The 19,147-nt window shown below is 39.5% G+C and overlaps 1 protein-coding gene across 1 annotated transcript; it reads left to right on the forward strand.

Annotated features, from left to right (window-relative positions):
- Nucleotides 1-847: 847 nt before the first annotated feature.
- Nucleotides 848-13,243, forward strand: LOC112468699 (serine/threonine-protein phosphatase 4 regulatory subunit 1-like). Its single transcript, XM_025037987.1, has 9 exons — nucleotides 848-956; nucleotides 7,153-7,295; nucleotides 7,413-7,562; nucleotides 10,478-10,648; nucleotides 10,765-11,048; nucleotides 11,124-11,301; nucleotides 11,551-12,627; nucleotides 12,705-12,981; nucleotides 13,062-13,243. The coding sequence occupies exons 1-9, from the start codon at nucleotides 848-850 to the stop codon at nucleotides 13,241-13,243; spliced, it is 2,571 nt and encodes an 856-aa protein (XP_024893755.1).
- Nucleotides 13,244-19,147: the final 5,904 nt, after the last annotated feature.

Consider the following 19,147-nt stretch of genomic DNA (forward strand, 5'->3'; position numbering starts at 1 on the left):
GTTAGGCACATTCCTTTAGCCAATCATTATAATGGAGACGAATTGCTCCTAAATTGCATCTCCAACTTGTACACAATATATATAATAAAATAGAATATAATTATTTTTCTTTGTTTAATTTATTAGTTAATTATTATTACATAAGCACGTAAAATTATGAAAAAGTACATAAAATTAATATAAAGAAGCTCTTTTGTATTATTTTTCAGTATAGCTTAAATTAATTTACTTAAACTAATTAACTGATCTAGAGACAGTTCACTAATCGCGTATTATAACGTAAATAAAAATTATCAGAGACGTGTGTAAGAGCGAATGAAACGATAGATACGTGGTTATTATTAAGAAACGAGAACCTATGATCAGTTGACTACGCCGAGCAAGATTAGAGGGAAAAAACGATCACGTAAGGAAGTGAGATGATGTATGAGTGGAACGCAAACATATCTTAGAAAGCGAATATACGAATGTCAAACACATCGTGGGTTGACTTACATCGGAAAATTCCGTTAGCTATTCTATCCAGTTGCTGTTGAAAACAGCAACGCAAAGTTATTTCCTACACTATGCAGCGCGATTGCTTGTATTAACATAATTAAATTAGTTTCGCAAAAAAATGCAATTCCAATAGAGAGATAAATCGATAAGCTAACGTTGCAAAACGTATAGTGTTAGCGGGGGTAACGCAACGTTTTTTTAAGGCACTATTTTTTAAATTGAACGTATCTCATTGCGCGAGCCAATTCAGGATAAACCTTTACCTTAAAAGATGTAAATTGATCAATAATATGCGGAATACCTGACCGTGATCTAACATCACCGTGTTTTTATTTTCTGTTGTAGGCAAATGGTTGGGCGTATATTGATGGAGATGTTTCGCGCAGCGGTCAATAACAAAATAACGCTAGTTGTCGAGGAGGTCATGCAACATGTGCAGCTTGTTATCGACGACAATGGTAAGTCGCATCGTATCGAATATCATTATTGAACTAAACACTGATTTTGAAATGCACTTTTTTTGTTTTTTAAATTGCTTGCACAATTGCTCAGGCGTTGCGGCAATTTAAAATATGTAATTGTAGCTTTTGCGGAGCTAACAGTCTGCAAAAACAGTTAAAAGACGCTTCGGCTAACAGCTTTCTTATACGCTTATTTGTGTGGCTTTCTTGTGTATCCTGAAAAGTTTTACACACTCATCAAAAGAGTGATTTTTTTTATTAAACTCTACGTGTCTATATTTTTACTGCTTTATTTTACAATGTCAATATTGCTTTTTAATGTTTTATATACGCTGTATCGAGAGCAATGATAAATTGTAAAAAATTCATTGCCGCACATTTTTTTGCACCTTTGTATTAGACGTTGGATGTGGAAGGATTGAAAATGTTATTCATTTCTGAGCCAAATCTTTCACACCACTCACGCATGTCAAAGATGGTGACTGGTTGCTGAAATTTTCGCTTTGTAATCGTGTTTTTAAAATTATTTTGTTGCATAGCTTATGCTTTTTATTTTAAACTTGCTTATATAATTGACGCAATTTATTTACTAAAACTAAGAATGATATGGTCGTAGAATATATTTTATAGACAATAATTTTAAGCTGCGTAATATATCGATTACAAACGAAAGAACAATATATTTAGTCGATAGTTTGCGGAATATTGATTTCCACGATATTCATGATGCTATCGGGGATGTGCAAAAAGTTTCTGAAATTTGTCTCTCGTGCGGTTGAGGCCGTTAGAGGTTCTGTCGTACCTACCAAAATTATACAACGTGTATTTTTATTCTAAGCTCGTGATCGATACTTCACAAAAACTGCGAGCACAGCATCGATTACACATTTTAAAGCCTACCATACGTAACTCTTCTTTCTTTATCAAAATAATGCCGATCACTTTGCTAGAAATTAAATTTTCTTTGAACGGGCTTCGTTTAAAGTTTAAATAATCCCGTTGACACGAGAAACTTGCGGTTGATATTGCTAATATTAGCAATATCAACAACTCCTTACCGAAATTTAATAAAATGTGTAAAGATAGTCGAATATCTTAAGGTTCGTTCTGCTGAATTTTCACGTTTGTACAGTGTAACATCACACATATCATGAAAAATCGAACGTATATCAAAAGATGGAAACATATCACCAGAGTCAGTAAATTTCTAAGTAAAAATCTAAAAAAAAAAATGCAGCATACTCAACCACGGTCATCGAAGCTTGTCGCGCATAGTTCTTCCATTACCGAAGTAATGTCTTGTGTTTCGCTACAAAATTGGGCACGTCTCCTTGAATGGGAAAGAGAGAGAGGGAGCCCTTTGAGTAACGTGTTGCCACAGGAAACGTATAAATATCAGCAACCGGCTGTATCGGGGCTGTTCCTTGGGGAGAAGACAGGGCACGGGTCGTTTTCGTTGGGGTCGAAGGAGAAGGACAAGATGGTGCGGCGAAAAGTAAGCGTTATCGTTAGGGGCAACGACGAGAGACGACGACGACGTGCCCTCGCTTCCGGTATGGCACGCGCCGTGGTGCCCGGAAGCCTCGTGGATTCGAGGATATGGCATTAAGCCGCCGCGATATTTATACGAGAAAGCACAGCCCCCGGTCTCGAGCGTAAACCCACTCCGTTTCTTAATTTAAACATCGCCATCTTTGGCTACGAAGAAATCTTGCGTAAAAGCCAGCGCGCATGCTGGTACCAGGATTCACACAGACGATGCATCCTTCCGGCACTTCTTGATATCCGAGACGCGTGCAGGCGGTCCATCGATCCGGTGGACGCATTATTTCGTTACACGATCGAATCGCGTGATAATTCGTTCTTGTATGTTTATTTTCGATTGCGAGCTCCAGAAAAACGACCATTAATTTAGAGAAATGGAAAATTAATTGAAAGAAGATAATTTTACGAGAAGTAATTTCTTAACTGACGAAAGTCAATAAAATTCACAAAATTTTGAACGAATAAAACAAAATGCATGTATCTATAAGTTTTTTAAATGTTACATTATTGTTTTATTAGAGAAACTAATGTTATATTCGATAAAAATATTTAATATAAAATATCAGTTCATACGATTGCTATTTTGTCAAGAAGATGTCTTCAAACATAGAAATATAAATGAATGATGTTAAAGATCGATATTTTAATTATATTCTTTGGTTGATTATGTTGTTTATGTTTGACCAAGTGTAACCAAATTACCCCTTTTATTGATATAAAGTACTTTTAAATTAGGCAAGTAAAGTGATTAGTGATTACATGTAACATGAATATTTGGTGTTAAATGCGCAATGAGGATACAAATTAAAATTTATCAATTTCCAATGAACAATTAAAAATTGGTTAAATGTCGCGTTCTCGACAGACGGTTTTTTTGGGACATGAGAGGATTATGAGTAAGGAAAAGAAAAATCGTTTAGACGGAAATGCAGTTTTCACTGTCATGGTGCGCAGAAATGGCCCGAAATGGTCAGTTCTAAAATATTTCATCGATGTATATCTTGATAAACATCGACCCTACGGTCCAGTTCTTTTGAAAAAACATTCCTTTTACCTGAAGTCGCCTCTAGAAAAATGTACAAAATGCACCAAACCGATGTATTCTTTTCCCAAGAACGTATCCAATTCAACTCAGGCCTTTTTCCTCTTTCAAGAACCCCCTTAAACGCGCTAAATATTCTTGTGCATTTCGCGTTGAATTTATTCTAATCTTAGCTCTTTTATCTTACATTTATCATGGATAACAATATCACAAATTTAACATATTAAGATTAAGCTAATGATTTTTTGCTATCGAGTTTGTGAAGACAAAATGAAAGCGTATCCTCATTATAGGAAAAAGAGTAAAACTATTTTAAGAATTTCACTGTGCAAGACGCTGTTTTGCCTAGCATGCAAGAAGAAGTGTGCGTCGTTGTTTAGGAGCGAGAAAAATATCAAGCGCGATCGACTGGACCGGGAATTGAACCCGGATCTTTCGCATTCCGGGCGACTGCTCTTCACCATTTAAGCTATCCAGTTCACGTTAATATCCTCCGCTCAGGACTTTCCTGGTTTACATGGGGATGAAACCCGCATGTGCCAGATTCGCAAGCTCAAACACCCAAGCTCTACCTTGGCAACAAGTACGGCGCCCTGTCGCATGATCAGAGCTGAAGACGCCTTTTTCGACGGAATCAAACAATCAATCAATATCACACATCGTTGCCCCTCTCCGCTTCGTGGAGAAATCTCCGAGAAAATCTATTTTCTAGACTAGGATGCAATGTATATTATAGAATGTGCCAGATTCGCAATCTCAAACACCCAAGCTTTCCCTTGGCAACTTAACTTGGCAAATTAAATACTCTTAATGCAAAATATAAATTAACGACAGTTGTATGTTTAGTATGTTTATGACGAGCCGTGATATCCGGTACTACGGAATTGTTGAATTATAAAACGGAAAGTTGACAACATAACAAGCTTATTACCCGTAATTTAGTTTCATTATGATAGAAAATTTTGACGGTTGATCGTACAAATATCTAAATTAAATACTTGTAACGAATTTGTAAAAAAAATAATCGTCTCCCGCAGTGTCTGGAAAAAAATTTAGCTTCAAATCTTATCTATTGGCTGGAAAACCAGTCGGGGCACTATACGCAATCTGAACGCAGTCCATGTCGCCCATCCGGAAATGGTGATGTACACGAGGGATGATGCGACGGGTGTATCCCGATGTGCAGTACCCCAAAGGTGGCGGTGTTCTAACCGGCCTATTTTTAGAGGCGAACCGCGAAACATCCTTGTCCCGTGAACACGTGCCACCATCGGTGTTTTTCCGTATAGGGAGGGGGACATGCGGAAGGGGGGCCGCGATGTACGTGCATCAGCAGCACCGGTTCAGGGGCACGCGACACGCGTGCATTTTATTCGGCGTTTACGTATTTTTGGATACGCCGCACGACGAAGGGAAGTCGAACTCCCCCTGATTTTTGAGGGGATCATTGACCTCGTAGCTTAAAACTAGGGGGGCTTGAAACTGGTGTAAAATTCAGTCTCGAGCGCGCGAAGAGGGTCTCGATCCTTCGTGAAAATGGAGATGCGGCCATCGAAATAAAAAGTGCATTCCTTTTCCGTATCTTATATATAAACAATATGAACTAATCTCAAAAAAATTATTTTAGTCACAAAATATCTATATTGCATATTTATTATATTATTTTGCCTTTCGAGATGTAACCCGCCATTATTACGGAAACCGATATCTTAATTTCTTAGGAAATTAATTCAATTATTAGCGATAAATTTCTCACACAAAGTTACTATTTTAATAAAATACAACGTAAATGATAAAAATTGTTAACGGTAATAAATAAAAAAATAGTATTTTTGTGAGACTGAGAGTAAATTAAACGATTGATTCTTTGTGATTGGATACATAAATGCATGAATTCATCGCCAAATTACAATAAATAAGGATATTAATTCTTTATCTGTGTTCATGACTTTGTTTTTTTATTTGTGATTATGCGTACTGTAATTTCATATCTTTCGAATATTGAATATAGCTGTTGAATATGGCCGAAATCTCGACGGCACCATTTTTAAGATGGCCGCCTGTAAAACACGTGCATGTATTCCACGTTTGATACTTTTTACATTATTACTACTTATCAATAAGAGATATGTGATTATTGTTAACCACACATAAATAATTCTAACCAGTTAGTGTGAGAAAATTTTTCTACTAATATTTTTATCGTCAAAATTTATTATTATTAAATTACGATGAGAATATTGGTCTTCTACCGTAATCTCTACGATTTAATTAATCGTGGTTCATGCAATAACCGTTTTACCAAAAAAGTAAAAATTCCAAAAAGATCCATGCGCAAATACGCCAACAAAGATATTCTCCCCCATATCTCGTAGAGGAATGCACGTGGCGATGCTGCTGAATCTTTGACAGCGGGGTATTTTTGACGGAACGCCCAATCAGGCAAAAATCAGGCGCGTACCGGGACAGAAAAGGCAAGAAAGGAAAATAGGTTTTCGGCGATGATTAATGGCGATCTAGCTTGTGTGTAGAAAATGAAAAAGCGGTTTGCGAGTCCTTCAAAAGAGCCTCAAGAGAGCGAGACAGGCAGAAAAAGAAAAGAAACGCGTAGGGAGCCGCGGTTTTCGTAAAAAGTGAGAGGGAAACGGAAAAGACAGAGAGGGAAGAACAATTTTCAAGGACGTTCAAGAATCAGGGATGTCGGGCGTCGGGCCTCACGAAAGAGTACACGTACGTCATTTCCTTTCGCTCCTCCCTTCCTTTCTTCCCTTATTTCTTCCACGCATCCCTTCCACTGAGTTAGTCTTTTGGCCCACGGTCCTATCGTGAGGCCCCACACAGATTGTAGCACCCCCGCTTCTAGCATCCCCCTCCATCGCATTTCGCAAAGCTATGCTTCCATTGCTTCCCGCGCCACATTTACCCGCGTGCCCTCAGTAGCGTGTAGATCGTCCGAGGAGCTTTACTCGAAAGCTTTTCTTCCCGGGATTCCTGCGTGGATGTCGCACGTGACTCTCGAATTCGCGGGGAAACGATAGCACGTGGTATCAACATGACACCTAGGTAATATTCGAAGGGAAAACAACAATTTAATATGTTCAAGCAATGTATAACTAACTCTCTGTGTCCGTTGGATTTCTATAAAATTTAATTCGTCGTTGCTAAAATAGATTTTTGATCTTATCTTGGGTTCGGGGAGCTTTCAGAACTTAAATTTGCTCGCATCTATCGATTCAATCTAGTAATTTAAATTAACACGTGTTATGAATTCTCGTTGCTCAATTCTTATTTGGTCCACGAGATTCAAAAACGCTCAGATCCTTCTCGAAAGTTTACTAATTCGAAAGGACAAATATATTTATTATACATCTACGGCATTCTTCTAACGTTCGTTTTAGAAAAAATTAATATTATCCATTTTCGGAACACGTTATTCGAATAAAGATCACGAGAACATTACAGCGAGTTTGTTCTCGTTCGATCCGGTTAAATTAAATCCGATTTCTCGCGAAACTTCTTGTATTGCTATAGAAATCGAATTAAAAATTAAAACCGCTTTTTCTGTGTCTTCGAAAAACCATACCAATGTACAGTTTCTGTTTACAGATTCTTTGGTGCGGTCGGACCTGGTGGAGCAAATTCCGAATGTGGCGATTATCTGCCACGAGGCGCCGCATCTCTTCGGCGACGTTCTCCGCAATCACCTACTCGGTATCGTGATGAAATACCTGAGCGACCTGGACAACCAGGCAAGTGATCACGTCACGCTGCATGCCTATATCGTGTTTTGAAGGCGCGTTCCTAAGGGCAAAAACCGAAATATCCCAGCGGCAATGTAAATATTATGAGACGTTTTTGCTCTACAGGTACGGCAAATGGCCCAAAGCGCGCTGACAATGTTGGTGAAACGAGGCCTCCTTGACAACGACACGATCGAGAATGTTATCTGTCCCACGATAGAAAGCTTGATCTGTCCCACGATGAACGACGAACATGTCCGAACCGCGAACATCTCCGTAAGTTTCCCGCGCTTCATTCGTTTTCTTCTTGTCGCGAGAGCCGAAAGATAATCGAAAACTTGACATAAAAGAGGCTGTACGTAACATATTCTTCAAGTTACATTGTTATCTTAGATCAAAGAAAAGATACGCATGAAGGACGGTAAGATTGTAAAAAAATCCTTAAACTATCTTAAAGAAAATAATTCTGTAAATCGAATGTTTTTATTGTTTATTTCTCTTCCGTAGATGGTATGTAGAAAAAATAGATGAAAAAGGATATTTTCCTGATATTTTTATTTTCAATATTTACAAGTTAATATTCTTAACACGTTCCGTGTGCCTGAAACGTTGAACTTTCATGACATTTAATACTTTGAGTATAAAATAATTATTACATGATGTATCGTCGGGGTGGTACACGTGATCTAAATGGACAGGAAAAACGACATGTTAAGTAAATATAATTACTTAAAATAAAAAATATAAAATATAATGTTAAACACACACAAATATAATTACTTAAGATAATCACGATTTTCTCAGATTTGCCTTTTGTATAGCCTATTTTATGTCGAATTTTCGTCATTGACGCGCGAAAAGAATTGCGAAACCTTAGACTAAAAATACGTCACACGCGGCGGTCGCGTTACTTTGTGTGCGAAATCGAGAATATCGACCCTCCGAAATTGTTCCTCCATATTTACGGATTCCTCCTGAAAGACATGGGTAGTGAGATGTTCTTACGCAATCGCGTCTCACTATCTTGTCTTTCATGCGGCGTCCGTTCGCCTCGGCGACGTTGCGCGAAGAGTAATGAGAATCACGCGATGAAAATTACACGGTTTATCGCGCTAGCTGAAAAAACGAGTTGTCAAATCGAAACAAGAAACATAGCGATAAGAATATAAGAAGAATGAGAGCAGAAATAGGGAGAGGGAGAAAGAGAGAAAAGTTCGGCAAAGACGCGGTAAACATCCTTTAGGAGCAAGATTAAAGAAGCGAGGAAATACTTAGTTATCATCGATCGAAGATTTTCATAAACAAAAAGAAAGCGGAATTGGAGGGAAAGGAGCGTGGAGTGTTTGTGGAAAACGCGAATACCGGCATCCCGACGAAAGACAGGGCATACTTTTACCATCAAAGTTGGTTTGTCATAGAGTTCGACTATCACAGCCAGCTTTGATGATCAAAATTGTGTCCGTTTTCAACACGCTCCGGTGATTAAGAGAACGGAAGGAAAAGTGGAGGAAAATCGAGTGGCAGAGAACAGGAGAGGAGCGATCAGGAGACAACGTGCGAGACGTGAGAAAGGCGATGGAGAGGCGAAAAGACGACACGTCGGAGGAGCGCCACGTTGGAGCATCATGAACGGGGATATACCTTTTGCGGTCCGATACATCAAATTGGTTGTGGAATGTTTCGAGTCATATCACAGCCATTTTGATGACTTGGCCCGCAGAATCGATCGTCGAGAAGATTCCGCTTTCCGCCGTCGATATATATACCTGTTGAATCGATAACACATGCGACGCATCTGGGGACAAGCGCGTAGGACGGGATAATGGAACGAACATACGGAAAGATCTACCGGAAGATCACCGTGACGTTTATATTCACATTTGCATCAAATTTCACGAGAGAAGATTACGCGATCCATTCTGAGAAATTACCACGGGAAGGTTCCGTCCGACGAATAAGCGCCGTGCAGGAAGGAACGCGATCTAATCGTCAAATTGGTTGTGGCGTGTTGCTCCTCTGAATTTCATATCACAGCCATTTTTGACGAATTGGATCGCCGTTTACACCGTGGCGGAAGCGCGAAAGGATGTAACATGTTGAGACGTTCTGGAGATTGTATTCTCGACTGCAAGGAGGAGAGCGTGCTCGCGTTGCTCACAAAGTGGCTGTAATATGCTGATGTAATGATGCTCATATCACAGCCAGCTTTGATGAGCGTTGCGGCACTCACAATTCAACGAGTTTGGAATGCGCGAAAAAAATTAGCGGCGAATTTCTCTCTATATTTCGACATTTAGCGACTAAGGAATGGTTAGTTGGAATAGGCAGAAAGATAGTTACAAATAGCGAATGAGTATAAATCAAAGTATCGTTTTTACCTATATATATTTTACGTTGCAAATAATAATTTTTGAAAAGTGAAGTTAAGAAGGATATGTTTACATAATTATAAAAAAGAGGATGTTTACAGTAAAGTAATTTATGTTGCATGTAATCGTATAAATTTATGTTATAATACCCGTATGCTGCTTTTCAAAATGGAAAAGATGGATTTGCATTATTATTATTTCGTGTTGTGATTTAATTTTTCAACGTAATTAATGTAAATACGTTCGATCACGGTACTTTCGCGCAATTTAATTATTTAAATGTGATTATGCAATTTGTAATAATTCAAATAAATCTTTTTATCTTTATCGAGATCGAGTTGTGTCGTTTTGTACGTAACATAAAGTAAATGTAGTTGTACATCTTGTGTACAATAAGCGCTAATCCATTAACTGATGCACGTCTCTCACGGAAGGCTGATTGAATAAAATCGACTGTTCCTCCCATCAGAGTGGTTGTGATGTGGTGCTATCGATTCATATCACAGCCAGCTTTGATTGGCGGAACGGAACGATGTATTTCACCTGTTACATAATACTCTAATGTAATTTTATAAATATTACTTAATACTTGAAAAATATTGTCCCCTCTTATCGTTCGTTATAATTGTATACTTTACTTAAGTACGTCCGCATATGCTTAATGTTTAATTAGAATTTAACTAGAACTTAATTTCCGTAATCAGAATGATTTTGAGAAGCGCCTGAAATTAAAATCGGCATAAGCGCGTATCTGTTTACGTTTAAATTTCTCATTGCGCTTATTTATTTTCTCAACGTTCCATATTCTATATCAATTCGCAGCTCATGTGTAGACTGGCACCGCTGATTGGTAGCGAACTTACAGAGACGGTCTTTCTACCACGATACCTAGACCTATGCGAGGATAACGACATGATGGTGAGGAGAATCTGCGCTACTCACTTTGCGGAAATGTGCACCGCTGTGGGAAAGGAGAAATTGTATAGCAAGCTGGTAAGTCTTATTCATAGATATCAAAATAGAAAGCTAAAGAATCATGGTCGCATTTCAGTCTGATATGAACTTAGTGGTATCGTCTAGTTTACTGATGACATTCGAATTGTCTCTAGATTCCTACGTTTGTTGATCTGTGCGGCGACAGAGTGTGGAACGTGCGAAAAGCGTGCGTCGAGGTCATGATGCCGGTCGCCTGCTGTTCGACGCCTGAACATCGCCGATTGTTACTTGCGGACATACTGGCTAAACACTTGAACGATGACTCCAAGTGGGTGCGAATATCGGCCTTTCAAATACTCGGACCGTTCATATCGACCTTCGCCAAACAGTTCGCCGAAGTCACGTACAATAAGAACGGCGAATTAGTGTATACCAGTAAGCAGGATAATATCCGCAGGTATAGTGGTGTAACTTTCCTACTACTATTGTAATTTGTGTTCATATCGATCTAAATGCGTGTTTTTTTTTGCAGCCTATGTTACTCGTACGAAGGAATCTTTCCTATGAAAGGTGCGATCAAAAGTCAAATACCAGATATCGACGATAGTAGCAAAAGTTCGTTTTATCTGCCTGTGATGAATGTGAGACATGATAGCGTTAAAATATTGGAAACCTCAGAAAAAAAAGATCGCGAAAGAGACCTATATAAAGTATGTTTAAATGTTATATCATAACGTTTCATATTTATTAAAATTTGTCTTATATCAAGAACAACGGAAATTATATTTTTTATTTTTAATCTTTCTTTAATCTTAGAAATCACGAAGAATAGTTAATTTTTTAATTAAAAAATAATTTGTTTTATTATAATTCTACGTGCAAAGTTCGTTGTAAGTTCATATGTGTACGCTCTTTAAAGTTTAAATATAAAATTATTATATTTCTGATTTGATTTCCAGGAACTTCGAATAATGTATAATGATGAACATCAACTCAAGAAAGAGATGGAGGAAACGGAGAAATATAATCCATTTTTATATTATTATATACCTCCGGATATACCGCTGGATGATGAACTTACCCATGCTGCGAGGCAATCGGTGATGAATCGTAATAACGCCCAGAACGCGACGGCAACGGAACAAAATTTGACCGAGGAAAATTGCTCGTTCTCCTGGTCTTCCGAATTCACTCCAATTCCCGTCGAGAATTCGAATGAGGATGATTCAAACATGAACGAGCAATCAGTCGATAAATTCGATGAACAAAAAGAAGATGATGATGATGATGATGACGAAGAAGACTGTTTTCCGAGGGCGGATTCGTTGGACGACACCCAAGAGTGTAACCTCGATTGTACCCTAGACGCTCTACCTAGAAAATATCTATATCATATGTGCTACATAGATTCCATAGGCAAGAATGACGAATCTTGTGAGAACTTAAACGCGAAACATAATGGACAAGAGATCGTACCTCAGGAATTAATCAATTATTACGTATCGATGGCCGATCCAGAACAATGCGTGGATATGGGTGCCGAAATCCCGCATCATTGTGCCTTCAGTTTTCCCGCAGTCGCGTTTACGCTGGGCAAAGATAACTGGCACTACTTAAAAAAGGCTTACCAGTCGTTGTCGAGCGCGAAACACTGGAAGGTCAGGCGTACTCTAGCATCCAGCATTCACGAGATTGCCATGATATTAGGCGAAGACCTCACTGCCACTGACCTCGTGCCAATCTATGACGGTTTTATCAAGGATTTGGACGAGGTCAGAATAGGTGTGCTCAAGCACCTTGCGATCTTTCTGAAAATACTCAAACCCGCCGACCGCTGTCAATATCTACCAAGGTTAAGCGACTTCCTCGCCACGGATAACGAATGGAACTGGAGGTTCAGGGAGGAACTGGCCACGCAATTGCTCGAGATTGTGAGCCTGTTCAGCCCGAGCGACGTGGCCCGGAGTATCGCGCCGCTGTCTATCCAATTGCTTGTAGATAAGGTTGCCGCCGTTAGAACCATCGCGCTTGAACTGGTAGGATATTTGGACTTCTCGCATATATTGCAATTTATAATTGTTCCGCCTACAAATTTGAACTTGAATTTCTTCAGATTACGCAAATAATGTGCTATTTGTCCACCGAGGACGTCCTGGTGACGTCCCTTATTCTCGAGCTTCGAGAGACTCTAGTTCTAGACGCTGATAAGTGGACATACCGGCAAACTTATGCACTCCTGTGCGCCCAACTGATCCGCAACAACGCGATCACGGGAGAGAAGTTCTGTAAGGAAATGTTACCATGTTTGATAACTTTGTCACGCGACAGAGTACCTAACGTAAGATTAGCCGTGGCGAGAACTATAGCGACGGATGTGATTGCGATGGGTTGTAAGTATTAATATTATCATCCATAATATGTCGCGCTGATTCTGTATATTGCATCTTATCTTGTACTTTTTTATCTTTAGTGGACAATTTGGGCATGGAAGCGTTGGAAGAAGTGGAAAGAATACTCACGAAAATGCGCGTTGATGCGGATCGAGATGTGCGAGTGCTGGCCGGTGGTGAAGAGCAACAAATAGACATACTGGCTTATTGTTCCTCCGACGAGAACAATCAAGTCGAACAAGCAAGAAATATACTATTTTAATAGTGATGTATTCTGATCTCATAGATCACGACGAAGTCACTGCGGTTTTATATATAAAAAGGAAACGAACTTTATATATATACACAATATCACGAGATGCGCCTTGGTTCTTCCACACGAGTGACTGGTTCTTATAAAATGATAAGCCAAAAGTGTGCAACTAGCTGTGAACATCAAGCTTTGACCGCAAACTGACATACACGTATCAGATCTACTGGATAGTTGCAATTGCAGATAGGTTGACGATGTTAAAACAAAGCTCAAAGTTGTCAAGCATAGCGTTCACGATTTAAGTAGTCGAGTGATAGGTAAGATTACAATTTACAATGGTGACTGATTTGCGTCCTTTTAATCTAGGACAAAATTATATGAGTATCAATGCGCACGGTATGCGACCATTGATACTTACTGATTACGTAACGATGCATGAGTGTAGGAGCATTTGTATGTATGCGTGAATACGTGCGCGCGAAGAATAGGTGCGTTTTATCATTGTGATCAATTTGTACATGTGACGCTGTTCTCTTGAATAGTAAAGTCGAATATTAAATAGTTCAAAGCGTTACATTGACATGGTCTTTCTCATTCGCTTAATTCTCATTTCACGAATGTTCGATTGTACGACATTTCGGCACTATATCGTGTATCGTTATTTTGTAGCAATTTTTTTTTATTGTGCACTTAGTCCGAGAGTGAGACGCAGCATAACATCAAAATGTAAATTAGATATCGATAAGGCGCATTTTATTTAAATCAGCATTTAAGAATGTGCCATTCATGAGAATATTTCACAGATTGTTTGTTAATAAATGTGTCGGATAATTGACATCTAAAATAATGATGTTCGATGAAAGAAAAATAGATACTAATTATATTTGCAGGCTACAAATTACAATCTTTGTCAACAATTGCATTTTATTATCAAACGTCCATTTTACCATGCATTTAAAAGTGGTCTCGAGGGATATCTTATCCAAGTGTCCAGGAAGAAGATAAAAAAATGTTGAACTGTTGATGATTGAAGACTTACACTAATGACGTGATAATATTCCGATTGTAATAAAATTCGCCGCATAAACATGATACATTTGTATTTGTTGAATATTTCTTTGACAAATAATTGCTTATAGAGAGTACTATCATGTCATCTAGCTTAATAATAGGTGAATTGTACGTTGCTCACAATACACTTCGATTCTTACGTTACGCCTAAATTGATGGGATAAAAATGTTAAATGGATCGAATTTTATTAACATTTTTCTATGTCAGTATCGCTGAAAACGAACGTAAGAGAAAATTGTATTGTAGGAAACTTTATAAATATTGTACGATATCAAATTTTATAACATACAAAAGTGTGCGGATTGCTGATAGAACGAAGTCCTGCGGCATTTGATTAAAAAAAAGAGGGGAAGGAAGCATTGTATAGATTCATTTCTACCTGCACGTGTACCGAAAGTATACGCCCGTTAACATTTTCTGACGCGGTTATTAGCAAAGAGGCGGACAATCGTATCTCGTGTGACTTTGTAAAAAATGAATACGATGATTGAGCTGCGACGGACTTACTCTTTAAGCGATGAACGCCCTCGTTATTTGTGAATACTGAAGGCGAAGAAGGAGATTATTGTTTAAGAGTCCTGTATAATATATTATGTATTTGATAATGAGACGATGAGAAATATACATCAAACGATTTGTTACACAGTTATGCGAAATACAACGGTGTTACACATGGATTGATAAGCAAGGAAGGTTCACGAGGCTGTACAAAATTCATTCGTACGGCGATAACGCGCGAATTTTAAGAACTTCGTCGTTTAAATATCTTCCCGGAGTGACTCATCATCGATCGTTAATTGCATCTTTGATAGTTCCTACGTAATGTAAAATATGAGCGCGTGATCCGGTCGTAAAAGTCTTTGTACGAAAACTGTGTTACCCACAGAAAAAAAAGAGAATAAAATAAAAAATGATGTCAAAGAATTTAATACTTCGCGAACTTTCCTTATCGAGAAGCGAACTCGAGATTCTTGTTTACGAAGCGCGGCTACATCAACAAGTGATTCTGTAGGAGGAGTATCTTTCAGAATATTCCGAGGAACTTGCTTGGGGGACAGGCCGGCAATTGGCACGCTTTCTCCTCCATCTCGGTTTCCGCGTCGTTGCAATCGTGCAGGCAATGCCGCCACCTAATCTGTCGACCCTTGCCGCAGGTGACGCTACAGCTGCTCCAATCCATCCACCTGCCCCACTTGCGACGCGATCTCCTGCTCGTCGGATACTCCCCCCGCGCGAATCTCGAGCCGCCAGAACGCGTTTGAGATATTCTTTTACCCGCTAAGGCCGCCTCCTTCGCGAAGCGTTGACGGCTGTCGACGTTCTTGGCGATCTTGGACGTGGAACTCGAGACGTCCTTCTTTTCCAGAGAGGTCCTCGGTTCCTCCTCGTCGACCGCGCAAACCGCGTCTTTACAGGAATCCCTCACGCGTAGAGTCTCAGTACGATTGATCACGTACACTTGCAGTTCGTTTATCTGAAAACGAAGGGTATCTACAGTAAATTTAAAATATAATCCCCGAGGAAGCGGATTCTTAATCGAACGGTTCCTTACTTTGACGATTAACTTTTCGGCAAGATTTTTAATCTCTTCGATCGACCTTACAGCGCGATTGCCGCGAGTCCTTCTGTCCCCCGCCTTCCCACGCTTGCCGTCTCCGATCACGGTTCCTTGTTCGGCGTCCTTGAGACGTCTCGATCCCTTCGCGTTCTTATCACTTCGTAGATAGCGCTTAGACATAATTTCCTGGTTTCTCTTCGCGCGCGACTTCTCGTCCGAGTATCCCGCGGACATCTCATTCGTGCGATCGTAGTTTCCGTTTTCCGTATTTCGCTCGTCTTCGATCCCCGGCACGTTGGATCTAACCGGATGAGATTCCGTGTTGTAAAACGACATGCTTTCATCAGGATCGCTCGTTTCCGGGACTGACGCGTTACTCCCGCGATCCAGTTTCTTCAGCGTAATCTCCACTGTTAAATTATCAGCCTTCCTTCCCGCGACGGAGTCGAAATTCGGGCCGAGTTCGAGATTCGTGACATTGAGATCGAGAATTTCGTCGCTCGCGTTGTATTTCGGTGACGTAATCGAACAGGGGCTGGTCCCGACGGGACAATCCGTCCAGCGGTTGGGACTGATGAACGACGACTCGTTCACGGGAAGTTTTTCGATGCGAAAGCGCAATTCCGCTCTTCCGGTATGCACGAAGGGTAACACAACGGTGTTCTCCTCTCGCTGTTTAGCGAGACTTCTATTGTTTGTTAATAACGCGTTTTCCTTCTGACTAATTAAGCCTCCTGCTTCCTCGACGTTGGCAGTGTCAATGTCAGTGTTTAAGTCGCTATTTCCGGACTCCCTTTTTTCTATCCTGGACTCGTCGGTCGTTCTGACGGGCATTCGGATTCCTTTATTTTTATTTTTTTCTCCTACAAATAAATGAGATAATAAGAAGAAATTCATTCTGAGAAGCTGAAAGTTCAAGCTCACATTCGTCAGTATTTGTATATTCGCGATGTTGCGGGTCGTTTATATACTGTCTGTTACACGATATAAGTTAAAAATAGGTTTTTTTCAGTTTTAAAATACTCTCTCGTAAAGGTTTCATTTTTTTATATGGTTCCAAATATATTTATCTAAGATTTTTTTGCTATAAATATGCCTGGCATAAATAACAACCCCTCTCTATATCTATTTCAGGTCTGTTTCTCAGATTAAAAAATAATAAGCTAATTTAAGGATCTAAGCAACAAACTCTTTCCTTAATGTTGACCGTCTAATTCTGAGTTTTATTCGATTCGTAAAAAATATCATCTCTTACAACATCCCTTGAGAATCGAATAGTATTTAGTGAGGTACGGATACACGAATTTCGATATGTTTTGAAACGTGCGAAATCAACGACAACATATACTCGAGCTTAGATCCTTCGTTTTTTTCTTGCGAGACTGATGGGAGGACTTCGAGACACCGTTCTTCTTTTTTCCGTTTTTTATCTCAACGTGCTGCTTCGTATGCCCGACATTTCCCTTGACGCGTTTCTTGCGATATCCGCTTTTCGACAGGACCCCTCGTTTGCGCCGCGAGCGCGAGACGACGGTATCCACAACGGCAGGACTGTCGGATCGGTTCTCGCGATCCGAGAGTGATCCTTCGAACATCGAATCGCCGAATATGCTGGCCGCGTCGGTCCTGAGCTGAGAATTTCGCGGAAACGAATCGACCAACTTTACCGAGCGGCTCGATCGGCGAACGATCGGCTCGTTTCTTTTGACGCGAACGTGACTCGCGAGATTCTGATCGCTCGTATCATCGGGATCCTCCATTATAACTGGACCGTTATAGTCCATTAAAGTCCTTCTGTTTGCACTGGTGTTTTTGTATCCTTCCTCGAGATCTATATTTCTTGCTACTCGAAGTCGCGAGATCTTGTTCGGGAACGATCCTGATCCGACAGTTTCGATCGATTCGTTTCCACGAGATGGTCTTTGCTTCCAAAAGCTTCCGGAGGAACCGTGCGCCAGTCTATCCTCTCGAGAATCCAAGAGGAGAACGTTTTGTTCTGGAAAAAATGAGGAAGGTTGAATGTCGCCTTGGATGACTATAAACATTATCATTATTTCGTGATTTCATTTTTATTATTTGAATCTCTTAAAGGCCAAAAAGAAACAATTAATAACTTCCTGAGATAAAAGATACAGAAAATCGACGAAATTGTAAACTAATCATTGAAATTACAAATTAATCGTGTGCCAACAAACATGCTTTACAATTTAATTACAATCAATCGATACTTACAAACTAATCGATGAAATTACAGATTAATTGTGCGCTAAAATCCAGAAATGTACAAAAAATGGGGGTCGACTAGTTCGACTTTCGAAAGACTCATTTATCGCCCGTTCCAACATGCGTTACGTATATTTGTCGCTTTCGCAAGCGTTTGCAGAATTGTTCCGAAGGACGGATGAAGAAGTCTGATAACTGTGGCGACAGATACCTGGACACGTTTTATTTTCTGTCACGACGAGGCGAAAGAGGAGCGTCAGTATCCAAACAGCCGAGCGGATTACCAATCTCGGCATAACACGATTCGTTGGGAAGGGGCCGATAAGCAGAACGAGATCCACGACGTGTTATCATGAGCGTTTTCTAAATTGTTCATAGGTGTTGAGTGGCTGAAAACGGACATGCCCGCCCTTAGTTGTAACTCCGACTTTATCGGCGAGAAAACAGAAACGAGATAACGCGGCTCGAATTTATGATCGTATCCACGTTCAAGCCATTTAGAAGAATTATCGAATAAAAGAGAAATAAAATGAATAATATAATAAGAGATAAATAAAATGAAATTGGAGGGATTTCTGTTTCAAACTTTATTCTCTGTGTATTTTTAAGGAACATCTTTCGAAGAATGTTTTATAATATTTTGTCGAGAGGATATTTGGATTTGAAATAGTTGATTTTGCTCGAATTTAAAAAGAAACATTCTGCCAATGTAATGACCTTGAGATAATATTGTATTTATATATGTAAAATCGTTTAGATCTTAAGTATAAGATCATCTTAAGTCTGATTTTGAGATTTTGCCACTATACCTAGCCAATGAAACGGAAGTATAGCATTGTGTAAACTATGGGCGCTACTTAACAATAAAAAAAATTAAGCTCGAAATTAAACTAAACTTATGAACGCTACTTTAAAATCTAGTAACATCTCCAATGGGCGCGTTCAGCAGACCAAGCTGCTCAGTAGCAGTCGAACGTGATTGGGTTTTACTTTTAGAACCAACCAATCAACGCAGCGTGTTGATAAGACGAACTCAACAGTTGTGTCTGCTGAACGCGGC

The sequence above is a fragment of the Temnothorax curvispinosus genome, unplaced genomic scaffold, assembly GCF_003070985.1.
Source record: "Temnothorax curvispinosus isolate PA1 unplaced genomic scaffold, ASM307098v1 QBEX01001893.1, whole genome shotgun sequence".
Taxonomy (NCBI): domain Eukaryota; kingdom Metazoa; phylum Arthropoda; class Insecta; order Hymenoptera; family Formicidae; genus Temnothorax; species Temnothorax curvispinosus.